The sequence below is a fragment of the Rhodofomes roseus genome, assembly GCF_022264815.1.
Source record: "Rhodofomes roseus strain CIRM-BRFM 1785 chromosome Unknown C8Q71scaffold_13, whole genome shotgun sequence".
NCBI classification, from domain to species: Eukaryota; Fungi; Basidiomycota; class Agaricomycetes; order Polyporales; family Fomitopsidaceae; genus Rhodofomes; species Rhodofomes roseus.
In genome coordinates, this window is record NW_025952969.1 from 775,693 (window position 1) to 801,951 (window position 26,259).

Here is a 26,259-nt window from a genome sequence, read left to right on the forward strand (position 1 = left end):
TTTAGTAAACCTTCCCACGAAGTAGTCGGCAAAGAAGTCACAGAGGTCATCTGCAAAGCCTTGCTTTCTGAATATTTCCACCATCATTTTGTGATTGATGGAAGGGTAGAACTGTGACACGTCCAGCAGAAGCATGGACGGTGTCATGTTTCTGGCCCAGGCCTCGTGCACGAAGTGCACGACTTGCATGCCCGCATCAACCGTACTGTGTTCAACAGTACCGCCGAATTGGCATGGGTGTAAGATGCCGTACTTCTGGCCATCGAACTGCATACGCATTGCAAGAAGCTTTTCAAATAACTTCCCGAACACGCTGAGGAGGCATATTGGTCGATATGCTTTGGCTTTGCTATAATCTGGCTTATTAGGCTTGGGTATAACAACCGTGATGGACCTCTTAAAGACGTCAGGGAATTTGTGCAGTCGGATGCACGCGTTGTAGTATGCCTTGAAAAAGGAATAGACTTTAGATCCCCAGTTGATCGTGTTAATCACGTTCCCCTGTTTATCTTTTAATTCTTCAATCATGTGGAATATGCGTTTGCACCATTCCCAATTGACGTGATCTTCACCTCCGACTGACGTGTTAGACGTGTCAGCCAAATGTTCCGCAATCTCTTCCATGGAGATTTCATTAAAGGGACGCTTCTCGAATTGTTTGAACTCTTCGAGAATTGTCTCATCGACTTCCTTCGGGATGGAAGGAGTGAATTGCTCTCTAAACTCTGTTTGGAGTTCGTCCTGCGATTGGATAACGGATCCATCAGCGCGCTTGATCTGCACGCTGGCATCCAGTTTCCTCGGCTTAGCCCAACTAACAAAGTTGGAGATAAGCTGGGGATGGCAATTCGACAACATTTTGTCGAAGAATTCCCGCTTGGCGCCTTTAGAAGCGCGGCGGAGAGAGTTGTTCGCTTTACGGCGTCGGTTATTAGCCCCTTCGTAGAGCTCATGATAAATTTTGTACTGGTCGGCGTTTCTGCCTACTGTACGTAGAGCAAGGCCGATAAGGCCTCGCACTTTGTCACATTGTTTAGATGTGAGAATCTGGCGCTTGCGAGCGGTACTGCAATCGGCATTCCACCAGGATTTTGAACGGGCTGTGCGCTGGGGTTTCACCGCATTTCCCTTCCATGTCCGCTGGATGTAAGCATACAGCTTATCTCCAGTTCGCTGTAGCTCATCAGCTGTCTCCCACCGAGTGGGGAGATCAGCAATGAGCTTGGCAACTGCTAGGCAGAACTCGTTGGATGCGGGTCCTACGCGTGCAATTATCGGTTCGGGCTCCGGTGAATCACCGGCATTCCATTCCCACGTCAGCGGAGCATGGTCACTCCGGTGACGTGCGTGGGTATTGACCTTAAAGTTCAATATTTGGATGTCCGGTCTGTGCCAAACCAGATCAAGAGTTCTTGCGGCCAACCTAGGGTTATTGGATTTCCAGGTGGCCGGCGCTGCAGGGTCATTTCCTAGGAGCAATTGAAGCTCCGTGGTTAAGTCCCATAAGTCTGAAATTGTACCTCCGTGAGGAGGATTTTCATTGCAGTTGCGTGTCACCTTGTCCCATGCGACGTGGTGCAGGTTAAAGTCTCCCGCCATCAAAGTGATAGGCGGGAGGGAGTCCACGTGTTCGAGCAAGTGAGAGATCACATTGTTCGGCCCGTTATCATTGTACACGTTGAGCACATTGCAGGCGCCCTGTGGTGTACCGAAGGAAACCAGGAGACAGTCACCGTGAGGTGCTGATCCGGTAATGATGTGGGGACTAGCCCCGCGCCAGCGGCGATGCACATATGTGGCAACCCGGGACTTGGAGGACGCGCCGAAGCACGTGAAATTTCGGTGAGCAGTTGTATTGTCATACGAGTCCCCGTCCTTTTTCTTACTGGACGGCACGTTCTTAATATGCCCCCAGAAGATCTCTTGCACACAGATGACGTCAGCGTCTCTGTAGCGCTCAAGAAGCTGAGTCGTATTCTCAGCAGATTTCTGCACATTGGCAGAAACAAATTTGACGTTAAAGGCCGGCTCATGCTCAGCTTCGTTGTCAAGGACGTTATCATTCGGTACTGGTGGTGGTACAGGTACGATTACAGGTGCTCCGGGAGGCTGTTGAAGCCACCGGTCAAGGAACTCGAGCTGCTCGGCATTGATAGGCTCGTCGTCAAAGTGCGTCGGGGTGGGCCGCCGCTCAACACGTGGAGGGATAGGGTTAGCTGATCCTCCAGCATCAGCATTCACGTTCGGTTGTGATTCCATAAGGCAACGTACTGGTGAGATTACGCAGACGGCCCCGAGGTTTCCCCCTGGGCGTCTGCCATCGCTGCGTCAGCCATTTCGGCTATTCTCGCGTCGGCCTCGCGCATGCGCTCATCGCGCTGCTTGCGCAGGGATGTGATTAGCTTCTGGACTTCCTTCTTCACTCGGTCGTCCTGCTGCCTAGGTGACTCCGCCGCCTCGATCTTACGTGAGACCAGGGCTTTGTCGTTATTGTGCTTCCAGACCGTGCAACTGGTCCGGTTGGCTGGGCCGTGACCTGCCCGGAGGCAGTTCGGGCAGTAGTGGTGGTCAGAGGGACAGACCGGGAGGTCATCCGTCCAGAACCGCGCTTCGGTGCAGCACGAGGCCTCCGCCGCATGCGCTTCCTCGGTGTGATGCTCGCCGCACAGGGGGCAGCAAAGCTTCTGTTGAGTGCATCGGTCACTACCGTGACCCCAGCGCCAGCATTTGGTGCAGGGCTTCATCGCGTTGCGTGCGTTGTAGACCTGGACGTTATGACGCGTCCCAAAGAGGAGCACGTCTCTGGAAGCCAGCTTATGGGCGATAGCCCCGCTGTGATAGTCCCGGACGAAGCATTTCAGCTGTCCGGTACTGCCTTGTCTCTCAACGGTAGCGCGAGGAGAGTTGGAGAAGGGGACGACGACGTCGAAGAGCGCCTTCGTATTCTTGTCGATTTCCGCACACCGGACGAGCTCGTGCCAGAACTCTTCCATGGTGACGTCGGCGAGCTTTCTCTGACCCGGGACGGCCCGAGCAGTGACAAGCGTTTTGATACTGACGCACGTGAGCTCGTGGATGTGCTCGACGTTCGCCTGGAAAAGATCCCCCGGGCGCTTTTCAGCGGCGAGGGCGATAAGGAGCGCAGTCACCTTCTCGCGAAGGACGGCGAACAGCTCATCAGTCGGCCTTTCGGCAAACTTGACGATGACATCGCGCCCCGAGTTCTTGAGTACAGACGAGGAAGCCTGCATCATCGAACCCGAACCTCGGCAAGCGTCGTTGATGTACGACGTGAGGAGCTCCAACGAACAGTCAATGTCGGTGAAGGTATGGGGGAAAATCCGCACTAGCACAGAGCGCGAGTTCTCGACCGGGTTGCCCTGCTTCACATGGATCGGCGGGGGCTTCTTAGCGGGAGCGGGCGGAGCCGGCTTCTTAGAGGAAGGCGTCCCTGCCGCGGGTTGTCCGGGGCGGGTGACGAGAGCAGAAGACCCGGTGGGCCCAGGAGGGGGCGGAGCGCCAGGGCGAGAGTACCCCGGGCAAGTGCTCTCGGCAGCCTTGAACGCGAGAGACCCTTTTGCCCACCAAAGCGTCAAGCTGCCTAATGGCTCCCATTGTTTGTAAGTACATCGTATAAAAGACTGAGATACTATCTAGAAATCATATGCTGTTTTCGCAGGGCCAACTGAACGTATATGGGCTCGGAATCCTACCTGTTTTCACTACTGCACCAAATTTCACTAGTTGTTCAGCCACAGTGGGTATTTGGACTTGTTAGGATCGCAAGGCTTTGGACAACAGCGCCAAACAAATCTGCGGCGTAGCTCCACAACGCTCTCCTAATCAGGGTATATCTCCTCCTACGGATAAAAAGACGTTGCAACGGAGCGGACTCATCTTTGATAATTGCAAACAAACGCATGTGCACACGGCGATTATGCGATGATACTTAAATGAAACAGAATGGCTTCAAGGTGCGAGAAATCGGCAGCAAGGGACGACTCGATATTGAGCCGTGAATTCGCACTGATCTTTGCGCTGACGTGTACTGGAATACAAGCTAAGTAACTCTCTCATGAATGGCGTAAAAAGGGCCTTGCCGGGAATTGAACCCGGGGCCTCCTCCATGCAAATGCTATGTTTATATGAGACATTGATGCAACATTGATGTCGCCCTAAGAAGGAATCATACGACTAGACCACAAGGCCACGCTTAGTAATAGCAATATTGCCCTATGAACTCGTTCTGCGACGAAAGAACGCGTTACAACGGACTTAACTCAGAACAAACGGAGACCCCAGACGATGACCGCGGGACTGAGTATACTGTGGCTGACCCAGCTTTGCAAACGCGTTTGCAAAGCTGTCCCACGCCCTCTAAATCGGAGGGTCCGCGGTTTTTGCCTCGTAGTACCGTTCTTATACTTATTGAGTGTGTGCATGAATATTTATGGGGGTCTCCGAAGGCAGCAACATGCTTTCGGCAGCCGTGCAAACGAGAGACTCGTCCTCCCGCCAAAAGATCGAGTGCAGTTATTTAGCGCTTGTCTAGCGCCCTCAAATATTGAAAGCCCGCTCGCGCGCCGGCAATGCCGGGTACGCGCCAATTGCCACTCGCCACCGCTCATTGTGGCGGAGTTTGTTTCGGCACCGGAAGAGTCCGCATATTGTCTGTATGTTGCGACTCCCTGTCATTGCACGGTGCAAAGGAGCATGTTCCTGTCGCTTCTCTGGCACAGGAAATTTTGACAAACATACTGGATAGGTATCGAGTCCATATGTAGGTCAGAACGCACATAACGAAATGAGGATGCCAATCTACGGTACATCGACTTCTCGTTACACCTGTATTGGGACGCCCGGAAACAGACCTTTGCAATTTTTCTGCAACATGTATTGCGTGCCGCCGTCTGAGCATCTGACACGACAATGTAAAATACGAAGCGATTCCGATGCCATTTTCCCGGAGAGGTTTGCCCTTGTAGAAGGGGAGGAATTTCGCTTTTTGCATAGCTGGGCCGTTTTGCAAAGCTGGGTCAGCCACAGTACGGTCAAGTAAAGCCCAGTAAGTATGGGCCCATTGCCCAACACACTGACAAGTCGAGTCAAATCCCCCTGTTCAGGCGTCCATAATTTATGCCTCGACGTTGGTCTGTGAGAGAAAAAACTGTCGACCGACATTGTGCAACGATGCCCAGTTTGCACAAGTACGGACTGATACTAGATATCAGTCCCCTCTGACATGTTTGGGAGCCTCGGGATGTAAACAAAGATATAGCGCGTGAAATGACAGTCCCAGCTTGCAGTAAATTTCCGCACTCATGCATCATCCACATCCTCACCCTCCTTGTCCTCCATCCGGACTTTGCGTTTCTGGCCTGGCATCTCCTTCCCAGCGCCAAAGCCCACGCCAGCTTTCTTCCGCAACTCATCAATGTCCGCCGCGCCATCCTCCGCCCATTCCAGGACGAGATGGCGTCCAAGCAAGTGCGTATGCCGCAGCGCCGCGTGTGCGCGCGCGGCCTCGTGCGGCGATACAAACTCCAAGAAGGCGAATCCCCGTGTGCGGTGGTCAAACTTGCGCGGGAGACGCACGGACTTGAGCTGCGCGTGCGCGCCGAAGAGCTGCTGGATGTCCTTCTTCGTCGCCTCGAACGGGACGTTCTTCACGATCATCTTCGCGCCCCGCGGCTTGCCCTTTGTCTCCTCACCCTCCACCTCGTCCGCCCCACGTCCCGCCCACTTCACGCTGAGCACGTGCCCGTCTAGCACGAAGCCCTCTAAGCTCTTCAGCCCCCGCTTCGCCTCGTCCTTCGTCTTGAAACCGACGAAGCCGTAGCCCATGCTGAGCCGCGCGGCCGGGCGTGCAGGGTCCAGCTTCATTTGGACGCGCGCAAAAGCGAAGCCGGGCAGGTGCCGCAGCGCGTTCACAAGCCCATCCGTGGTGGTGCTGAACGCGAGGTTCTTGACGAACAGCGTCGTCCCCGCGGAGAGCGGCAGCTCAGCTGCCGCGGCATCCGAGGTGTCTGCGACAGCATCCATGCTGACCGGGGCCATGACGGGCTTGACTGCGGCTGAGACGATGGGTTCGGATGTGCCCTGTGAGTCTGCGCCCTCGGCGAACATTCCGAGTGGAGCCTTCTCGAGATACATGATCGAGTTCCCGAGCCTGCGGTAAGCGAGCGCACGGAATGCGGTCTTCGCATCCGTGGCGTGCTCATACTCGACCACCGCGAGCGTCCCAGCAGGCGGGACCAACACGCGCCTCAGTTCCCCGTGAGAGCTGAACATCGTACGTAGAGTTTCCGCGGAGGTGCCGTACGGAATGTTCTTGACAAGAATGACTGAATCGGAGCGCTGTGATCGGGTTGAAGCGAGGGATTCGAGGACGACGCCGTGCTGCTCGAGGAAGGACTTCGTCTCGTTGATAATGTGCGTCTCCGCAAGAGCCAGCTTGACTGCCGCATTGTCCGAGTCAGGGTTCAATATATCGGACTTGGGTATGCTCATCCGATCTGCTATGGATGATGCGACGGCATCCGCCTGCACGTCATACAAGTTGAGCTGCTGCTGATACCAAGATATATTGTCTAGTACGTACATTCATATACAACATCGCCCAATTGAACTCCCTTCCAGCTCCCGCCTTCTTCTTAGCCTCACGTTCCTCCTTCACCGTCTTTTTCCTCCCGCCCTCTTCCACCTCCGACTTGCCCTTGCGGTCTACCGCAGGTAGGATATGCAACAGACGCCCCTGAAAAGACGTCTTGTCCAACGCCTCGTATGCGGCAAGGGCTTTAGCCGGCTCGGCAAATGTCACATACGCAAGGCCCTTCGACTGCTTGGTCGTGGGATCCAACGGTGCATGGACCTGAAGCGGAGGGTCAGCATGATTCAACAGCGTGAAGTCCAGAAGGCGGGCGTAAGTCAGAGCATAAAATTCTACTACGAATTTCCCAGTTAAATCAACACCCTCGCAAGCGAGTCTGTTGTCCCTAACTAATTTGTCATCACGAAGACCCGCCTCCGGGACAGCGTAATGTAACTGAATCGCGACGCTCACCTGAGAGACAACCCCATGCGATTCAAATAGCTCTCGCAACTCGTCTTCTGTACACGAGAACGGGAGATTGCGCAGGAATAGCCGAGACGTCTGCAGGATCGTAGTCTTGACGGGGTCTGGTGGCGGCTCTTCCTCCTGAAACTGATACAAGGACAACATGAGTCTGAATGCTTAGATGCATGAGCCGGACGAGCTTACCTCTTCATCGTTGTCACCCTCTTCCGCCTCCTCATCCGACTGCTCAAATGCCCTGTCTGATACATCAGGTTCATCCAGGACCGCCTTCGTCCGCTGCTTAAACCAATCCATATCCGACACTGCCTCGGTCACATCAGGCTGGGGATTTTCCAACGGTGCGTCGCCGTCCATGGTGTCAGCATGGCGTTGCTTGTCAGTCCCCTTCTTTCCCTTCTTTTCGTCCGCGACCACATCATCACCAGTCCCTGCAGACCGAGGCCCTTTGGAGCTGGTCGGCTGCGGAAGCGCATCATTGTCAGCCCATGAAGGACCTTTCTTCGTGCGCGGCTGCATGACCTGCAAGAACTCTTCGAGGTGAGACGCCTTGCCAGCCTTGCCTTTCGACGCCTTGGCATCCTTCGTGCTGCCCTTGGCCGCTGACGTACTCCCCTTCTTACTTGCCTCAGCAGGCGACGCTTCGGCTGGCGACGGGCCAAGCCGAGGTCGTTTGTTGGGACGGGGCGGCGGGGCATCCTTGGCTCCCTTCACGACTTGCGTCAGTCTGCCGACAGTCTGAGGCATAGAACTAAGATACTCACATCGACAGCATCAACGCTTATGCGCGAGGAGTTCAAGAACGTCCTATCGAACCACTTCTTCGCGCGTTCTGCCTCAGCAGGCGTCTTGTAGCCGATGAAGCCAAACCGGCGTGAAGTTCCATCTGCATTTAGAAGGAGCTTCACATCTGTGAGGGTACCCCCAGGACCATCCGCCGCTTCGAAATGCTTTCGAAACCTATCCTGTGTGAGGTATGAGGGCAAATTCTTGACAATGAGGCGAGACATTGTCTCGAGGGCGAAAAGGGAGAAGTTCGAAATTAGAGCAGCGAGAAAATGCGCAGTTCAAATACGTGTCGGCATTTGCCGAGCGCCTATACACCGAGCGCTAACGCGCGAGAGTCGACCTCAGCTTGACCAGGACCTCGGGCTCCATCTCCTCTTCCAGCTCGAACTCCTGCTTCATATCTAGAGAGCTAGAAAACATGTCCGTTGCGGAGGGAAAGAAGCCACAGACGCAGGAGAAAAATCCGCGTGGCATTCCTCAAGCTCCCTTCATCGTGAGTATCACGTCTGGTTTGGTCGAGCGAGACTGAAGTGGGGTCACAGGCAGACGTGGAGGAGTATCTAGGGAATAATAAGGACGTAGAGACAGCATTGAAGGAGATTCAGACCGCCCTTGCGTGTGTACTTTGTTGTCGTGTGCTGATGGTCCATCTTACATCGCGATGCCGCTGCTCACAGGAAATACCGCTACATGGACCATAACCTCGCGCAACGGCGGAAAGGTCTCGAGGACAAGATCCCGGACATCAAGAAGACACTGTCCATGGTCGAATTCCTGCAGGAGAGGCGAGTGAGTGAGTTGCCTACTCGCGCAACCGTATTTCACCTGCTAACGCGAGTGTGCCCCACAGGAAGGCAAGAGCAAGGCTTCGGAGAGCGACGAAGACGATCTAGACGACGACCTCGACGATGACGCTGCCAATGACCAAAAGAAGTCCTTGCGGACGACGTTCGAGCTGAACGATACCCTCTACGCCGAGGCCGAAATTGAGGACACCGACACAGTGTACCTCTGGCTTGGGGTGTGTCCACCCTTCTCCTTCTCTTCGGGACCACTTATTGGATTAACCTCGTGTGTAAGGCGAATGTCATGTTGTCGTACAAGCTACCCGCGGCCATCGCGCTGCTCCGCTCGAAACTCGAGGCCGCAGAAGCATCGCTACAGACGGTCGTCGAAGATCTTGAGTTCCTCCGCGAGCAAATAACGATCATGGAGGTAAACACAGCGCGCGTATACAACTGGGACGTGAAGCGGAGAAGGGAACTGCGAGAGAAGGAGGCGTTGGAAGGAAAGAAAGACTGAGAAGCCAACTGTACGTTATGTGATGCTCCTATTACACGACTCACTCTCGACGCGACAAGTGTCCCCGCGTTCTATGTACTTCTGTTCGGCTGTGACCGCACTCCGGGACGTCGTTATTCCGCAGGAACCAACGCACCGCTGCCCCACTACACGCGTCCTTTGCGCGTCGTACTACAGCTGTAGTTCATACCTATGCCGGTAAGCTTCCGCTACACGTTTCATGAATCGCAGCGTACTCTCGTTCTTCCGCCCGCTGATGCTGCTCACCCACCCGTCGTGCTCTTCCCGCCTTACACAGATTGAGGTCTGACTCAGATACGCGGCCTCGACACCTGATCCACGCAGGTGTTCCCACAAGACGCTCTCTCTGACACTTCAGCTTCATCTTGATGAACGCGCGCTACGCACTTCTGACCGAGGACTTAATGGCCGAAGACTCTGTGAGGTAACCGAACCCTGAGCTTATCCTCTCCGCAGCTGGTTTCCCTTCTTAAAGTCTTCTTTCCGCGTTGGCCCGCACCCCGAGCAAGGGTTCGACCATACAATGACATTCTTTATCTGCTGGAACCAGTACTGACGTACTTTTCCGTCGGATCTGCAGTCCGTCCGTTCGGAAGGCGCAAGGAATAGCGAATAGGACAAGCACGAAGACCTTCTGTAGTCGAGACCGACAACGACTCCATCGCAGCCTTGACAACGTCGGCTGCGTCAAGGCCTTCTTGTCGTCGTCTTGGTGTTCGTGCTCGTGCATAGCTGCGATGTCAGACCGGGGGGTGAAGCAAATGAACTGTTGTCTCGCTTTGTCCTTTGTCCATCGCACTGCTGTTCCGTCATGTCCGGAGCGAGCCCCGCCCAGGCACTAGAAATGCTGCCGCGGCGCTGAGCCATCTCGATCCGTGGGACAGCCTCGGAGATCGATCAAAGGCAGCGAGCAAGAGAGGCTGAGGCTCCCTGAGGGCGAAGGCTGCGTCGGTTCTCTCCCGTCCCTCCGCGGTCTGCTTCCTGCAAATCTACTCCATTTTGGTAGCCATCTAAGCCGCATGGCTCTGCAACGGGATCCTTTGGTGGGTCTATCGTATATCCACCAACGCGTGGTGATCTTTCGAGCCTCAATTGAGCGTGTCAATGCCGCCGGTGTGAGTCTAGTGGCGTCACCTCGCGCGCTGCAAAGTCATCAGAATGCTTTCAGAAAATCGTGATTGGCCACCGACCAAATTGGTTCTCGTGGCTGGGAGTGCACATTCAGTCTTCACCCACACAGTGCACTTGCTTCAACTGCGTCAGAGCGACCGACCACGGACCTGTTGCTTTCGATTATGGCGAATAGGTATTGCCGACAGCGCAGCACTGATCACAGATGTCACTGCGACAACCTCACAGATTTGCAGTCATAGCTGTCCAAGCGACCGCGATCGGTGGGCTGTCCCATCCCGGGTGGTTCTAAAACAGGGTGCCGTGGGCCAATCCGGCTAGGACAAATTGACGGGTCATGCGAGGCGTGGCGATGGCAGCGGGTGGGACGCCCGAGTGCGCGTTTCCCGTTTTGTGTTTGGGTCGCCTGCGATGCCGACTTCTCGGGCGCCCCTCCTCCCTGAATCTCGGAGCTCGTACAGGTCGCGTCTCGTGCCCGATCTGCGTGCTTGACCTACCGCGGGTGTATATGAGCTCGCTGCCTCCGCATCATTTCCCCACTTCGTTCCCCCTCACCGGTTGTACTTGTTCCCTGCCACGCCTGCCACGTCTTCCTTACTGCTCATGTCATCCGTGCTGGACGGACTGTCCGGCCTGCCCATCGCGGCTTGGGCTGGTGTCGTAGTCGCTGCTGTCCTCCTTGTGCACTTCGTGCCGTTCATTGCCGACCCATTCGGGGTTCGCTCGTATCCTGGGCCTTTCCTCGCGAAGATCTCCGACGCATGGCTGGGTTGGGTGGCGGCACAGGGCCATCGCTCGGAAGTCGTTCATGAGCTGCACCAGAAACACGGTAAGTAGTGCCTTCGTCGAGGATGCCCCTATCGCCCTAGAAGCCGCCCCCTTTCCACTTTCGGTGGCTTTGTCAGCGCTTTTGCATCATCGATACACCATCTACATGCCCTGTTCTCCGGCAGCAGCGGACATGAGGGTGTTCTGATGCGCACGTAAAATGCTGGCGATGACGCACCGAGAGCCTATTGTCGATTGCCGGTACAGCAGCTGACCACTTCGGTAGGCAAGTTCGTGCGGATCGCACCCAACCACGTCTCGATCAGCGACCCCGACGCGCTCCAGGTCGTCTACGCGCACGGCAACGGCACGCTCAAGTCCGTCTTCTACGATGCGTTTGTTTCCATCCAGCGCGGTCTCTTCAACACCCGGTCCCGCCCTGAGCACGCGCGCAAGCGCAAGATCGTCTCGCACATCTTCTCGCAGAAGAGCGTGCTCGAGTTTGAGCCCTACACGCGCATGCACGTCCAGAAGCTGCTCAGGCAATGGGACCGCCTTTACGATCTTGCCGTGAAGGGCGGCTCGGGCGAGGAGGGTGAAGGCTGGAAGGGCTATGACGGCCGCCTCTGGCTCGACAGTCTTCCGTGGTACAACTACCTCGCGTTTGACATCATCGGTATGTCTCCGTCTCCATGCGCTGTTACGCCTCTGACATCAACTCCGATGCAGGTGACCTCGCATTCGGTGCACCCTTTGGTATGCTAGACGCCTGCGCCGACGCCGCGCCCGTCGCCATCTCGCAAGAGAAGGCAATGGCGTCCTACGGCGACGACAACTCGCCTGAGATCACGTACTTTCCTGCCGTGCAGATTCTCAACGACCGTGGCGAATACTCCGCGTCGCTCGGCGTGCTCCCCCCGCACTGGCGCCCCCTCGTCAAGCTCATCCCGTGGTACCGCAAGGGCAATGAGGCCGTGCAGCGTCTGGCAGGCATCGCGATTGCGCAGGTGGCTAAGCGGCTGACGGTACCCACTGACCGGGCGGACCTGCTTGGCAAGCTTCAGGAGGGCAAGGATGATGAGGGCAACCCGATGAGTCGGGAGGAGCTCACCGCCGAGGCGCTCACGCAGCTCATCGCCGGTTCCGACACCACCTCCAAGTAAGCACACACCTACGCTTTCTGTGCCCCATCCGATGCTGACACGCCCTGGCCAGCTCGTCCTGCGCAATCACGTACCACCTTGCCGCGAACCCGCTTGTGCAACAGAAGCTCCAGCGTGAGCTTGATGAGACGCTCGGCAACGATGACGACTCCGTGTCGACGTTTGAACAGGTCAAGCGTCTGCCGTACCTCGAGGCGGTCATCAACGAGACCCTCCGTATCCACTCGACCTCTGGTATCGGTCTCCCGCGGGTTGTTCCTGAGGGTGGCTTGACGGTATTGGGCCGGTACTTCCCGGAAGGAGTTGTTCTGTCTGTCCCGACGTACACGATCCACCGCGATCAGGCCGTGTGGGGTGAGGATGTCGAGGCGTTCCGTCCCGAGCGCTGGTTTGAGCGCGACGAGAAGGCGATCCAAAAGACTTTCAACCCGTTCTCTTTCGGACCAAGGTGGGTGGCTATATGCGCCGTTCGCCGGTACATCACGATGCTCACGCATGGGATGTAGGAGCTGCGTCGGACGTAACCTGGCCAGCATGGAGTTGCTTATCATAATCTCGTCCATCTTGCGCCGGTACCACTTCGTCCTGGAGGACCCGGATATGAAGGTGTGTTGGCGTGTATCCTCAGTGGGTGACGGGATGTTGATATCTGCCGCCTTCCTAGCTTGACACAAAGGAGGGGTTCCTGCGGAAGCCTGTTCAGTGCAGGGTCGGCATCAAGCGCAGGACTGCATAAGCAAAGAGTGCTTGCATACATACTAGTTCTCCTCGCACTTGTTCTACGCAGTATACATGTACCCCGTGTGGCATAGCATAGCGGTGATTTGTGCATAGATAATGCTATTTATTTTCCATGTAGTATGCTGTCCACGCCACCGATGAGGAAGTGTGAACTGGTCGTGGTTCGCAGGCAGGGAGAGTTATCGATTCTGCTGGGCGACAAGGCGGTTTCTATATTCGCACTGCATCACGTGCAATTGACAGGTCGCAAGCTCAGAGTTAGGTGTCCTAAGGATAGCAGCATGACACGCGTCGAAGGTAAAGGTAAAAGAGTTAATCTGACATCCGAAGACCTTGTACTACTTTTACTTAGTATACTGAGTTGAAGGTGCGTCACTCCCGGCCCCGCGCTACTGGGGACTAAATTTTCGAACCGCTTGCGCCGAAACATATTTGGGCTCGTGATAGTGCATGTGGCTGGGGGCTTCGAGCTCGGATAGGAGACCAGGCGGTGCCCAATGGAGCCTGGACGCTGTTTGGCGTTGTTAGGATCAGAAGGCTTTGGACAACAGCACCAAACATCATCAGCGGCGCCCTCACCGCCGAAGCGTCAGCAATGCAGCGCCCACGCTTTCCGCAATACCACCCACGACTTGCTACGGGACGTTTGGGGAAGAGCTCGAGCTGAGAGCAGCCGAGTGATGACCGCAAAAGATGCAGCAACAGCAGGCGCAGCGGGTGTAGGTGCGCACGCCGGCGTAGGTTGTTACACCCGGAGCTTACCTGATATAGACTTCAGCTACTTCGGCGGCGCCGAGTCGCTGTCCGAGGGCAGGTCTCCCCGCAGAACGACAGTGGTGTCTTCCGCAGAGAAAGATAATGGCGTCTCGCACGTTGCTCCCCCTCAGAACCCTAACGACTTTCTGTGGATCATGACGGAGGAACCCCATCGTAGCCGGCGTATGGCAATAATGAAGGCTCATCCCGAGGTACGTGCACTGAGAGATACGATTCGTACATACTCTGACACAGCACTGAAGGTTACAAAGCTCATGGGCTATGAGCCTATGACGAAGTACGTTGTGTTCGGCGTGGTCTCACTCCAGCTCATCACGGCCTACTTGCTGCGGAACACCAAACCACTGTCTCCCCTGTTCTTCCTGTGTGTCTACATCATCGGTGGCACAGCGAACCATAACCTGTTCCTAGCCATCCATGAGATCACGCACAACCTGGCATTCAAGGGCATCAAGGCGAACAAGGCACTAGCGGTGTTTGCGAACTTGCCCATAGGCGTTCCTTACTCGGCTGCGTTCAAGGTACGTGGCTATTACCCATGTCGCGCTATGCCATAGACACGCCCGAACTCCCGTCATATACAGAGATATCATCTAGAGCATCACAAATACCTCGGAGAAGACGGCATAGACACCGACCTCCCCACGCACTTTGAACTGATCTGTCTCAATAACGTTCTGGGGAAAGTGTTCTTCGCGTGAGTATGTTTCACGGTAGGCAGGATACGTTCCCGGTCTGACGGCTCCCTGCAGGACCTTCCAGATCCTCTTCTATGCTCTGCGGCCGGGCTTCGTCCGGACGCAGCAACTCACGCAATGGCATCTGTGGAACTTGCTCACCCAGCTCACCTTCGACTACCTCCTTGTCAAGACCTGTGGTGTCCGCCCCTTGATATACTTGCTGGGCTCTAGCTTCTTCGCGGGCAGCCTGCATCCCCTAGCAGGCCACTTCATCGCGGAGCACTACGTATGGGACGGGCTCCACCAAGAGACATACTCGTACTACGGGCCGCTCAACTGGTTCGCTTACAACGTGAGTCCGCGTCCATCACAGACTCCTCTTCTCGACTCACTCGCCTCTCACAGGTCGGCTACCACAACGAGCACCACGACTTCCCCTCGGTGCCCTGGACGCGCCTGCCGGCGCTGCGGAAGCTCGCACCCGAGTTCTATGACACGATCCCGTCGCACCCGTCCTGGCCGATGGTCATCGTCAACTTCATCCGCGATCCGGAGGTTGGCATCTTCGCGCGCGTCAAGCGGCCAAGCGACTTCCGGGAGAAGCTCACTGCGCAGAGGGCTGCAAAGGGGGACGCCGCAAAGCAGGCTAGTGGGAAGGAGAGCGATTCGGACGAGGGGAAGGAGTAGATGCTCTGTGACATCGATGTGTCGTCGAGTGTCAATGATATCCGGTGTGCCATACACTGTCACTCTGCTTCAATCTCAAGAGAGTCGTACTCTTCAGTGTGGTACGTCGAACTAATTCTGGTAACTGAAAATTGTGTAGCTGTTCCGCCGGCCACCTGCGGACACAAGCTACAGCAGCTCTTAGATAGCAACTGGAGATGCAACCTCGAAAATGGGAAAGCGGACTCGACTCCTATAAAGTAAACTACAGTGAGTCCTTTCTTCTCTATACAACTGCTTCCGACGCTCAATCAGGGCCGCTCAAGCATCACCTCCGCTGTCCATATATGCACCAAGAAGCAACTCGAGGTAGACTGCGCATTCAAGCCGCAGCCACCACCATGGCGTCATCGTTTGAAAGTCACCAACCTGCGCATGACCTTTGCGAGGCCCGGAAACGCCGACCGCGAATGTATCCGACGGACGTGTTTCACGAAGGTGGTGCTGTCAGGAAGAACTTTGTTGCACAATATTCCATTGCCCTTCGCGCTCTTGCAGATGTGTTTGCCCCAAGGGTCGACGACGAAATACGTGATATCCGAGGACTGGCCTCTGAAGAAATGCCATGTCAATCTCAGGACAGAGCGCGGATAGCCCTCACTCACATTGACAGCTGCATTTGCCCCAGCAGCTCGGGAAACCAGGCCGGATGCACGAGGTCGTGACGTATGAACGGTTGGTCGTAGTCGCTACATCAGGTAAGTTATGATAGCTGATTGGCACTCAGGCGCGACATACAGGCAACTCAGGGTCACTGGATGGGTTTGAATGGCCTGACGAAGGATGCAACGTCGCCGACCACGGAGACGAGGCGGCATGATGTTGTGCTCGTCACAGTGCCGACAAGGTGGACCTAGAACATGGTGAGCCGTACGGTCATATCACGAAAGACGATCCACAACATACTACAAGTGTATCCGATCTAAGCATGCGGAACCGGATGCGCAACGAGAGGTGGACGTCAAGATGGAAAGAGTCAAGACGGTGTAGCTCCGCTAAAGAGTCGTTGCCCGGAACACCTAAGTCGCACGCTCATGCTCACCGGAGAACTCTGCCCTGTCTGAGAGGCTATTGACAGGGTGATGAATCGATGACAGATTGACTTTGCCTAACGGCGAGCGCACCACGGGTGGGAAACAACAGGTCTGGGGACACCGCCTCCGAGTCAGACCCGTCTAGATAGTGTGGTCGGACACCATGGGGAACGCGTCCGCAGGGGGTTCGGCTCATAGGGTCAATGATACAGATGTGCGTGCGTAAAATACAACTTCAATCTAATATACATCGCTCGGGAACTAGTGACGACCAGACCATGCTGGTCATGAGGGTGGTGAAGAGGATGTGAGTGCGTCGACATGTTATGTGGTTTCGACTCGTTGATCAAGAGATTGAGGTGGCGTAGATGAGTATAGAGATAATGTTGAATCGTGCGATGGTCTGAAAGATATCCGTCCAGTCAGCGCCTCTGCATTGACACGATGAGCGCGTACAGATGATACTCACTCAAACGTGGAAGCACCGGCCCATCAGTAGGTGACGGTCAAGGCTATCTTTCCTGGAGAACATCTGTCCGCAACCTCCGCACTTGATTTGAAAGAGTTTCAAGTGCACCGTGGCGACGTGCTTCGCGAGTTGTAGACCATCCCCAACCGCCTTGGCGCACGGTCCCGCGGCATCCTTCCACTCGCAGATGACGTTACCACATCGGTCCTTCGTGAACCCGGAGGTGGGCTCGTGGTGTTCCTTAAGGTGCTTCTGGATCACTGAGATCTTGCTCTGAATCGGCAGCATGTCCAGCGTGAGATGGTCGCATGGGCCGCCGAAGAAGCAGACCGTCTCCGCCGCGCCGCCTACCGTGATGGCCGGAGCTTGGGCAAAAGGGGGCCTAAACAATGGTCAGTGATTCTCTCAATGCTGTTGCAGCGGACGTACTCACGTGCTGGCAAGAAGTCCACCATAGGTGTGGTGCTGAAGCGCATTTGTTGTGTTCGCCGGATCAGCTCCTTCTGGGGCGTATTGCGTGCCAATTGCTTGACTGTATGTCGAGGAACGATAAACAACACCGTCACTAACCATGTAGGCATGTACGTACTGAGCAATCGGCGCCGCGAGAGGGTTGATAGCGAGGTTGGGGTGGATGCTTGATGAGTTGGCATCCAGTAGATGCTCATTGAGGTTTAGGTAAAGCGCACTGATAAGTCAAATCAGCGCCAGTCACTCAGATAACGGCCAATGGACTGCTCACATATCTGCATCCGGCGCATAGGCAGTGGGTGAAGCCTGCGGCGTGTTCCCGAGGAAGGCGGCGTCACTGTCCTCCTTAGACAGAACGATGCAAGGGCATTCGGAAGCGACGCTCGAACCGCGCTGGAAGTCCTGGAACCAGTCCTCGACACTACGATGGTATGGGCAGTACATGTCGGCGACGGTTGAACAGACGTGTCATGAACGGTGACTTGTGAGCGAGGTCCCTTTTTATCTTCCTGAGCACTCACCAGGTGGGATAAGTCCGCCTGTTGGACGTCCTACGAGATAGGTCCACCCTCCACAACGAGAAAGGGCGCAGTGGGCTTCGACCCAAACATGGTCGGCTGTGACAACGGCGACAGACCCTGGCTTGATGTTCACCGGTCACCATCCACATCCTCAGTCCCGGAGGATGTGGACAGTGGTGGACATCAAGCCATCGTGGATCTAGCTTGTCCAGACTCCAGCCCAAGTTCACGCTCCTCGATCAGCAAGGTGGGTCCTCACGTTCATTCCGAGCGAAAACTTTCGATCGCGGAGGGTCACTGTGGACATTCACACGACCCTGTTCCCTCGGCACGCACGAATCTTGACATAAACTATCGATTGGTCTGCCACGCGTTGCGCGGAGGAGACCCATGCGGAGTCCCAGGTGGAGGCGCAGCGAACAGACGTGCCGCCCATGATGGTGAATGCGTCCGGCACAATAGCCTCGATCTGTGAGATGTGGGTAGGGTAGTATCAGTATGTGTCCACCTTAGATTCAAGACTCGGAGGAGGTTCGATCAGAAGGTACGACATGAACATGTCCGAGCTCGGAGCACCGACCCCAAGTTGTGGACAGGCTCGCGCACGATACCGGGGGCTCGCACGGTCTTATCATCGTCGTGTCCACGGCCGCGACTCCGTTCGTGTGAGCAGACAATTGTCCATAACATCGACGGTGGCTACGGAGGTGGATCGGTGACCCCCAGAGCGGAAGAGGTGGATCTGCATGCCATTAGAGGGGAGAGCGCCGAGTCGTTGGGCTCGACAAACGCTCATCATGATGATCGGGCCATTAGCGTGGGAGGAAGAGGCGGGCGGAAACCAGATATCCGACATCGTTTGGTGGTCGGATGACTGCGCTTGCTTACGCTGCATGCCAGCCCTGCCGGTGGCTGCCAGTGCCAGTGGCATCACTAACTTAAGTCTGTACGTCCGTCGGTGGACGTCGACTGCGCCGCTCAGAAGTATGCGACCGACGGACGAGATCCTCCGTGTAATGCTCGCAGGCGTCACTGGCACGGTCATCTGATATAGCATCCGAGTCGAAACAGACCACTCTCCGCCGGCGTAGCTGCCAAGTGGCAAGTTCCGGTCTGCGAGGGAGCCTATCGGTCAGTCCGAGTCCATGTCATTGTCCAGCCTTGCACAAATTTACGACGAATTTCCAGAGAGGGTGTGTTGGTTTGATTCGTAACATACTAGTGAGTGGTGAGGCGCGGCGTGCGACGAACATTTCTGACAAGACGAGAGGTCGACGATATCGCAGCCGAAAGCCCAATTCAGCCTTTCCCTGGCTGAGATGCAGCCTACGACGAGAGCGGCGACACACGATGTCATAACCGCGATAGCGAATACTCACCGTACACGCTGGCAACGTCAAGGCCATGGCCGTTGCATTAGTACTGGTACGCTCCGTGAGACGTTCATGTAATCACATTGCACATTAGTATCAAGCCCTGCGAATAACTCAAATTACAATCCTTGCACAGCAGCGGGCCAAAGTAACATTGTCGACTCAAATACTCGGCAAGTACGAGAAAGGCTCACGACATCGAGTCAAAGTAAAGGAGGACCTGCTCCAACACTGGTAATATCTCCAGCGAACGCGTCATCTAGCTCCTGTCTAGTAGACGCGATGACTAGAATTGCAACATCTAGAATAGTAACATCGATCTGTAAGCCACCCAATAATTGATCGCGAACGTAGGAACTCACAGGAACTCACGGGCACTCAACCGTAGGGACACCGTCCCTCATCTTTGTGGCGTTTCAACGCATCTTTCCTGGAGAAAGATCCATGACAGGCATCACATCGGATCCGGAAGAGTCCAAGGTGCACGGTGGCAACATGCTTCGCCAATTGCTGCATGTCCGCGACTGCCGTTTCGCATGTTCGTGTTCCTAGTAGCCACGGACAAATAATTTTGCCACCGCGGTCTTTGTGGGATTCGATGACTGGCTTATGATCATCCTCGAGGTGTTTCTTTATTGTCGTGACCGGTCGCTGTTGCGTGTCGCGTGCTAGTAGGTCAGCCAAGCGATGACATCGCCCACCGATGCAGCATAGGGGAGGTGCAGCGGTAGCATTTTCTAGATACACGTGCGATGATCCACTTCCAACGAAGGGGTCAACAGGGTCGCGACTGAGTTCGACTCGTGAGTGAGCACTCACTGCGGAGTAACTTGGGAGGAATGACCGTGAGCGGTTGGTCGTTGAAGCACGTCCAATGTATAGGCCGATGGATCATGCGTTCCTGGCGTGTGCTGCCAATCGAGGCTTCGCACCGTTTGATCTTGCCTGGAGACTAATCAGCGAGGCTGCTTCCGTCTTTTGCATTTTTTCAACTTACTGAGACACGTATGACGGAATGTTGGCATACGAATCGTCAGCCAAGGTAACCGACGTATCGTAGGCATGCGCCGCTACTGTCCTCCTACCGACTCCATTAAATTAGCAGTGGAAGTGGTGCCCAGGACAGGCTTACGGAGACAAATCGGGACCAGGTGCCGGCCAGTCGTATTGAACAAACGAAAAGTCGTCCACGGGAGAAACAGCGTAGTCATCGGCACCATACCAGAGAAAGGGGGGATTTGAAGGGACCTCAGTTGTGAGAGGCAGACTCGTGTCGAGCGCATGGTCCCAGTCCGAGTCAAAGCCGTACGACTCCTCGTCGTAGAAAAAACCGGACATGCTGTGGAGATCAAGAGGCTACTCTTGCAGTCACAACTTAAGTGTAGCGGAAGTGTTCAAATACGCCGCAGAGAGTATAGCGAAACGAGGCGCCTGACGGAGTCGTTATTCAACGGTATCAGGCACTGGCAGGTGGACCATCCCACCCACGTCACGAATCGACGATCGCGGTTTTCGATCCTGCGCGATCGGTTGGCCGAGTAGTGGTGGAGACGGACAGACACTAGAGCCGAAGAAGTTGCGGGCGTGGCTTGGTGGCATGGCCCAACAGGGCTAGTACGGGAATAATGGCATTGCCTGCAGGCAACTTTGTGGTGGTACCTGGCAGATGCGCCGCAGTGAGGAAACATGCTTGAGGGTGGGGATTCCAAGTCCAGAGCGCGAGGCGGAGGTGCGATTTCCACCACAATGGCCTCCGATTGGCCTCGAGGCTGGGGTTCTGAACACGCTGCCTTCCCCGCTAAGCGGAGAAGGAGCACCTGCCTTACCTGGTGAGTGATGCACCGCACACACGCAGCTCCACGAAGGAGGGGACAATACAAGCGGCCGGATATGGCAATTGTGGGTCCCCTTGTCGACTCATGGTGACACAGCCTAGGGCCCAAGCGCGTTGTTCCTTGCAATTGTGTCCTATCGCGAGCGAGCGATAGGAAATCGAGTCTGCCCTTGCGGTGGAAAATCAGCCGTGAAATTTGAGGTGATGTCAGCTGCCAGTGCTGGTTGTTGAGAGAGAACGTAGGGTGGATCATAGCTAGCCGTGTGACTCCAGCACAGGTCGCCCAGAAAGCGACCCTGTCGAATCGATGGAGCGGAGCGGACAAGTGAGGCAGGCAGTGCCATTGGATAGCACGAAACGCAAGAGACGCGAACCTCGAATTCACAGGTGTCACATGCCGCTGGCACAGCCTGAGGGCGTGAGCATTGCGCTTTGCGAGCGACGCGGTCAGGCGAGGATTCTGCGACAACAACAACACAAATATCTTCACGTTTTGGCGACCTCCTCCTCGCACCACTCAATGCGCCTTGTAGTCACGGTGCGACGTACTATAGTACGACTAGAAATCGACTACACGATCGGCGCAGCCACCAGCAGTGAACCGCTGGCACAACGTACGGTATGTGAGGCTTACTACTTTGCATCGTGCCTCTTGGATAGTTGGTTGCACGGCAATCAGTTTGAGTAATTGGATCTGCACTTCCGAGGGCGCTGTTCTTACCTAAGCGATGGCGGTGGGTAGCCTCGCGTTGACCTCGAGGACATGTTCAAGTTGGTCCTGGTGCTCGCCGCGTGCAAGCGCGTGCACCCCCGCGGATCTTCCACGATGGGCCGCGGAGCGCAATGCGCATGTATGTAATGCCGATGATGCTCATTGCCATCATGCATTGCTTGGTTCAAGTTCGGCTATCGCGCGGAGGAGCATTGAACACCCGCGATCCGCTCAGATTGACTTTCATAGCGTCCGTGGACCGTCGAGGTTTCCCTGCTCAAGCCGTCCAGGACGGCCAAGTCACGATCAATCAATTATCAGACACCTGATTATGCCAGCGGTGGCTCGAATAATGGCAACAACTTCTCAGTATCACGAAATGAACCCACCTTGCTCATTTGGTCACATAAGTAAGCCTCCGAAAACCACGCCAACACCTCAAATTGTGATCATGCCAAGTGGAAAGCGTCCGGCCGGGCGCGCCCTGGCTCTGAACGTGGATGTTGAAACGTTGAAGCCTGAAGCTGAAGGTAGATGGTTAGGACATGGCCGCAATGCCGCGGCGCATCTATAACATCCACCATCACGGTGTGCAGGTGGGAGCTCTGTCATCGCTCATTCGCCGTTACAACGAAGGGTGGTCTCAAATGCGCGATTCCCGTGACAGCTGCAGCAAGGGGAATGCGGTCTGCACGCGGCCCCCGTTAGTTCATTTGTCACTAGATTTTGGGCGCGGGCGCACGCAGTCTGGTGGATTGTAGGGTGGAAGCAGGGGATACGTATCGGAATGGCCCTGAGGGTGCGCGTTCAATGAGACGACACAAGTAGTGGAGAGATACCGCGTTGGGCACCCAACTACTGTTCCCCATGTGCTACAACACAACACGCCTTGCGCTACCACACATATCACTGCTGCCGGAATAGACGGCAGACCTCGAGCTGTCGCTGAATTATGCCGTGTGAGCATGCGCTGTGACAGTTGCGCAACTGACGTCTGGCCACCTCCCCGAAAGACTCGGTATCAAGGCCCCCCACGGCTGGATCAACGTGGAATCGGCACCCGTTCAGTGGACGTATCATGCGCATCAGTTGCCCACCCACGAGCACGATTGTGGGCTGCGTTGCATGTTTTGGGAACATATACTGCCGAAGCAGTCGTGCCAGCACGATACATATGAGGATACAACAGACTATCAGCCGATGACCTCGGGCTTTTCCACCTCTCCGTTGACGGCTTCTGTCTCCGCAGCATTCCACCGAAGCGCAGCTTGCTCGGTCGGCGACTTGAACACGGTGGACCGCTCGAACCTGCTGTCGCATGCTGCCTTGAACTCTTCCACTCGTGACGATTTGATCTCGTGCAAGAACGTGAGCGTGTCGAGAGCGGTCTGCAATCACAAAAGGCGGATATGAGTATCACACGCGGTTGACATGATACTGGTGAACCTGACCTTGAGGTCAAGCGACACATCCGGGTTGAATACGCTAAAGACTGAGCCTTCGATTTGGTCCAAGGGCGCGTTCAGCAATCGCGAAACCTTGGCGGATGCGAGTATCGCCTTGCCGTCTGAGGAGTGCTTCTGCGAATACTGTGCGTTGAAGTGTTCCAGAGACAACTCATCCGGAAGCAAGTTTGCCAATGCATCCTTCACTACCGGAGCCATGGGTTCCGGTGATAGTTGAGTAGCAGAAGAGACTAGATGCACCACGTTCAATCATGCGGTACAGCGTAAAGATTCGCATGACTTACGTGTATGTCTGAAGTGCGCTACACGAAGATGCAGCTCTGGGTGGTCTGCGTCAAGGGCACGCGCGCTGTTGAGAGCCTTGACTGCTTGTAGGTACTTTTCTGACGGACAGCGCTCAGTCATCATCGCTGCATTATAGCGTGTAGCGAACTCACTGCGCCGAACAGCTACATCGTAGATCACTATCCACGCGTCGATGTTGTCTGCAGCAACTGTACGTAGCGGCGCTACTAACTTGGCAGCCCGCTCAAGAGGATCTGGTGCCTGCAAGATTTTGTCGCCGTTCGGGTCGTCATCCTTCGCTGCCTGCGGCTCCAAACCCTTGTCTTCACTCGAAGTTGATGTTGTCGTGGCTTTATCCAAGTGATTAGCATAGGAATTAGCACAGGAATAAACCAAGTAGGCATATTGCTGCGTACCCTTCTTGACTTCCTCCTGCACCTTCTTCGCTGCCTTCTTGGCCTTCTTCTTGGCCTTCTTCTCCGTATCGCTGAAGCCAGCTGTGCTCGTCATGAACATTGGTACGCCTTGATGATCGAGATCCCATACCTCCCGGCGAATTCGACTTCGCTATTGACGGATCGTCGTGCAATTGCACCCATATCTTGATATGACACTATCAAACCTACGACGGACGTGAGGCAATTGAGAGCCAACGAACCTTAGATGCATTGATTGCCGTATGGATGTACGCGGGATGCGATCTCAGCCGATCCTCCCATGAGATCATGCTGATAAGCATGATCGAATGAGCGAATCTCGGACCTTGACTGAAGCGAACCGTACTGACTCGAGGTATATGTTGATGGTGAATCTTCGTAGTGAGTAACCGTGGAAGTCGAACTGGTCGTCCTCGAACTCGTTGAAAACCTGAGATTGCGCGTATCACGTCAACGGCTGCAAAAACACGAGATTCCCCACGCACCTTTTGGATAGTCGAGTACTTCTTCAACGCCAAGCCGAGATTACCCTTCCGCAGGTGTGCGTCGGCCTCCTCAGTGAGATAGAGGAGGGACTGCATGTCCTCCAAGTCTGCGCCAGGACTTGAGGCGTCTTTCTATGCGCAAGGGTTAGTGAGCCCGATACAGCCGATATAGTAGATCGGTCAGCGAAGGCAAGCTGCAGGCCTTTGACCTCACCTTGGTGAACAGCCCGAGAATCTCGCTGGCCTCGTCAGTGAGCCCCGCGCGCAGTCGGTACTTCGCACACTTCGTGTTCAGGAAGCGATCTTGGAGGTCCAACACGCGCGCCTCGTCCAGGCAGAGCGCTGCACCGAACGGATCTCCGCAGCGCTTCAGCACCCTGCCTCTGAAGGTGTACAGCTCCGGCAGTGTCGGTGTGTGTGTGGCACCCAGTTCCAGGAGCTCGACCGCGCGGGCGTGGTCAGAAAACGATGAGTAGTGCTGTGCGAGGAAGTAGAGCGTCCACAGGTATGTAGTCGGTTCGGAGCTTTTGGGCGGTTCTGATGTCACAGCGAGCTCTTCCCGGATGCCCTCCACTATATCTTGGATTGCTTGTCGCTTTGCGGGGTCCCGGTACAAGGCCTTTACGTCCGCGAACAGAGATGGTATACCCTTCTCCAGTCCTGCTGTGAGATACGCTGTGGCAAGCTCCTTGAATTGGTCGCCTTCATCACCAGTAAGAACGACAGTGACATGAAAAGCGATAATCCGACAAACCGTCAGCGATGTTCAGCGCCAGTCTTTTGGGAGCGGCAGCGCGAGGAATGGCCGCTGCAAACTCCTGCAATGTCTGCAACGCTTTGTCGCGGGTGTCGGGAGTGATCGCATCTGTGGGCGTGTTCAGTATCATTGGCTAGTCATTCCTTCTAGAGGAGACTATACCGAGGTCTACGTCGTTGTTCAGAAGGTAACCCTTATAATATGTATAAGAATCAGGGTTTTGTTCGATGAGGTTTCGCCATGTACTGTTAGCCTCGGGCATCTTGAGTTTCGACATGAGGCGGGCTGGGAAGTGGTCACACTTGATGCCCAGGAGTGTTTGCACGCTACCAACACACCTCTGTATTCTATGATCGCCACTCTGTCGACGATTGCTCTGGATTTTGCATTGAGGTCCAGGAACGCGAGAGCCTCGCTTGTGTCGCCCATTTCTTCCAAGAGACGGACATGGTAGAGTAGGACCTCCGAGTGCTCTACGTCGTAGTCTGGAACATTCTGCGTATGCATGGGGAACTGCGCACGTATCCTAGACAGATCGTTACACACCTTGAGGACCGCCTCGTATTGCTCCAATACCTTCCGTGCCTCGGAGAGGTTGCCGCTCAGATGGTACGCAACCGCCAGGCCGATCCAATTCTGCCGTAGGGTGGGCCGAAGCCGAAGAAGAGTATGCCGCGTGTCCACAAGACCATCATAGAGTCGGAGTTGTGTCTGCAGATGCGCAGAGTCCCTCAAGATGTTCAGGTTCTCCTACATTGTACACGCGTTGACATCCCGCGTCCATCGAAGCATCGGAGCATCCAAGGCGCACCTTGTCGAACCGGAGTGCCTGGGTATAGGACTTGAGGGCCTCCTCGTAGTTTTTCTCTCCCTTCTGGATCAGACCGAAGACGTGCCAGCAGATGTGCGATGTTAGGTCCATCCGCATGCCCTTCTTGACCAGCTCTATGCCCTCCTCTCGCCGCCCCATGTGCGTCAGAATGAGACCCTTCATGCAGAGTGTTTCTGTAAACGCATAGGAACATATATCTGAGACTGAACGGCCTCCGAAATGACGTCTGCGTACCTCCGTGCTCGGGGACCTTTTTGAGGATCTGGTCCGCCGCCTTGAGGCCATTCTTGAGCTGGCGATTCTCGTAGAAGTTGAGCACCTCCCTGAAGAGTTTGGCCTCCTTCGCGGGGAGCGCACGGTTGACTGCGGGAGGCATGACGGTCGCTGTTAGAGATCGAGCTCGAGGACTT

The 26,259-nt window shown here is 55.3% G+C and overlaps 9 protein-coding genes and 1 non-coding gene across 10 annotated transcripts; 4 read left to right on the plus strand and 6 right to left on the minus strand.

The window, feature by feature from the left end:
* Positions 1-2,774: 2,774 nt before the first annotated feature.
* Positions 2,775-3,624, plus strand: C8Q71DRAFT_724686 (uncharacterized protein; the record flags this gene model as incomplete). The annotated part of the gene is made up of 2 exons (XM_047921647.1): positions 2,775-3,063; positions 3,122-3,624. The coding sequence occupies 2 exons, from the start codon at positions 2,775-2,777 to the stop codon at positions 3,622-3,624; spliced, it is 792 nt and encodes a 263-aa protein (XP_047777806.1).
* A 467-nt stretch (positions 3,625-4,091) lies between these two features.
* On the minus strand, positions 4,092-4,209 carry C8Q71DRAFT_t93. Its single transcript has one exon. It is a non-coding gene; the product is annotated as a tRNA-Pro (tRNA).
* A 956-nt stretch (positions 4,210-5,165) lies between these two features.
* On the minus strand, positions 5,166-8,105 carry C8Q71DRAFT_116988 (uncharacterized protein). Its single transcript, XM_047916361.1, has 5 exons — positions 7,840-8,105; positions 7,262-7,783; positions 7,064-7,204; positions 6,602-6,871; positions 5,166-6,543 (listed from the first exon to the last, which is right to left on the minus strand). Exons 1-5 carry the CDS (start codon positions 8,083-8,085, stop codon positions 5,320-5,322), a joined length of 2,403 nt encoding a protein of 800 aa, XP_047777807.1. The 5' UTR covers positions 8,086-8,105; the 3' UTR covers positions 5,166-5,319.
* Positions 8,106-8,214: 109 nt separating this feature from the next.
* Positions 8,215-9,289, plus strand: C8Q71DRAFT_765604 (Prefoldin subunit 3). Its single transcript, XM_047924133.1, has 5 exons — positions 8,215-8,357; positions 8,407-8,480; positions 8,542-8,653; positions 8,715-8,885; positions 8,945-9,289. Exons 1-5 carry the CDS (start codon positions 8,283-8,285, stop codon positions 9,164-9,166), a joined length of 654 nt encoding a protein of 217 aa, XP_047777808.1. The 5' UTR covers positions 8,215-8,282; the 3' UTR covers positions 9,167-9,289.
* A 1,632-nt stretch (positions 9,290-10,921) lies between these two features.
* C8Q71DRAFT_709969 (cytochrome P450) lies at positions 10,922-12,985 on the plus strand (the record flags this gene model as incomplete). The annotated part of the gene is made up of 6 exons (XM_047920715.1): positions 10,922-11,147; positions 11,373-11,762; positions 11,816-12,245; positions 12,302-12,697; positions 12,756-12,855; positions 12,914-12,985. The coding sequence occupies 6 exons, from the start codon at positions 10,922-10,924 to the stop codon at positions 12,983-12,985; spliced, it is 1,614 nt and encodes a 537-aa protein (XP_047777809.1).
* Positions 12,986-13,467: 482 nt separating this feature from the next.
* Positions 13,468-15,190, plus strand: C8Q71DRAFT_765610 (dihydroceramide delta-4-desaturase). The gene is made up of 6 exons (XM_047924134.1): positions 13,468-13,713; positions 13,762-13,958; positions 14,010-14,288; positions 14,352-14,464; positions 14,520-14,799; positions 14,853-15,190. The coding sequence occupies exons 1-6, from the start codon at positions 13,488-13,490 to the stop codon at positions 15,132-15,134; spliced, it is 1,377 nt and encodes a 458-aa protein (XP_047777810.1). The 5' UTR covers positions 13,468-13,487; the 3' UTR covers positions 15,135-15,190.
* Positions 15,191-16,360: 1,170 nt separating this feature from the next.
* Positions 16,361-17,691, minus strand: C8Q71DRAFT_765616 (uncharacterized protein). The gene is made up of 5 exons (XM_047924135.1): positions 17,419-17,691; positions 17,266-17,364; positions 17,110-17,208; positions 16,677-17,058; positions 16,361-16,610 (listed from the first exon to the last, which is right to left on the minus strand). Exons 1-4 carry the CDS (start codon positions 17,589-17,591, stop codon positions 16,677-16,679), a joined length of 753 nt encoding a protein of 250 aa, XP_047777811.1. The 5' UTR covers positions 17,592-17,691; the 3' UTR covers positions 16,361-16,610.
* Positions 17,692-19,190: 1,499 nt separating this feature from the next.
* On the minus strand, positions 19,191-20,543 carry C8Q71DRAFT_117229 (uncharacterized protein). Its single transcript, XM_047916362.1, has 5 exons — positions 20,174-20,543; positions 20,039-20,122; positions 19,861-19,986; positions 19,414-19,801; positions 19,191-19,300 (listed from the first exon to the last, which is right to left on the minus strand). Exons 1-4 carry the CDS (start codon positions 20,377-20,379, stop codon positions 19,420-19,422), a joined length of 798 nt encoding a protein of 265 aa, XP_047777812.1. The 5' UTR covers positions 20,380-20,543; the 3' UTR covers positions 19,191-19,300; positions 19,414-19,419.
* On the minus strand, positions 20,167-21,216 carry C8Q71DRAFT_117238 (uncharacterized protein). Its single transcript, XM_047916363.1, has one exon. It carries the CDS (start codon positions 21,126-21,128, stop codon positions 20,436-20,438), a length of 693 nt encoding a protein of 230 aa, XP_047777813.1. The 5' UTR covers positions 21,129-21,216; the 3' UTR covers positions 20,167-20,435.
* Positions 21,217-22,472: 1,256 nt separating this feature from the next.
* C8Q71DRAFT_765627 (NMDA receptor-regulated protein 1a) lies at positions 22,473-26,249 on the minus strand. Its single transcript, XM_047924136.1, has 16 exons — positions 26,084-26,249; positions 25,829-26,022; positions 25,564-25,767; positions 25,356-25,512; positions 25,180-25,302; positions 25,015-25,125; positions 24,475-24,962; positions 24,261-24,392; positions 24,126-24,205; positions 23,997-24,066; positions 23,885-23,939; positions 23,755-23,835; positions 23,491-23,688; positions 23,338-23,436; positions 23,039-23,283; positions 22,473-22,975 (listed from the first exon to the last, which is right to left on the minus strand). Exons 1-16 carry the CDS (start codon positions 26,223-26,225, stop codon positions 22,781-22,783), a joined length of 2,574 nt encoding a protein of 857 aa, XP_047777814.1. The 5' UTR covers positions 26,226-26,249; the 3' UTR covers positions 22,473-22,780.
* Positions 26,250-26,259: the final 10 nt, after the last annotated feature.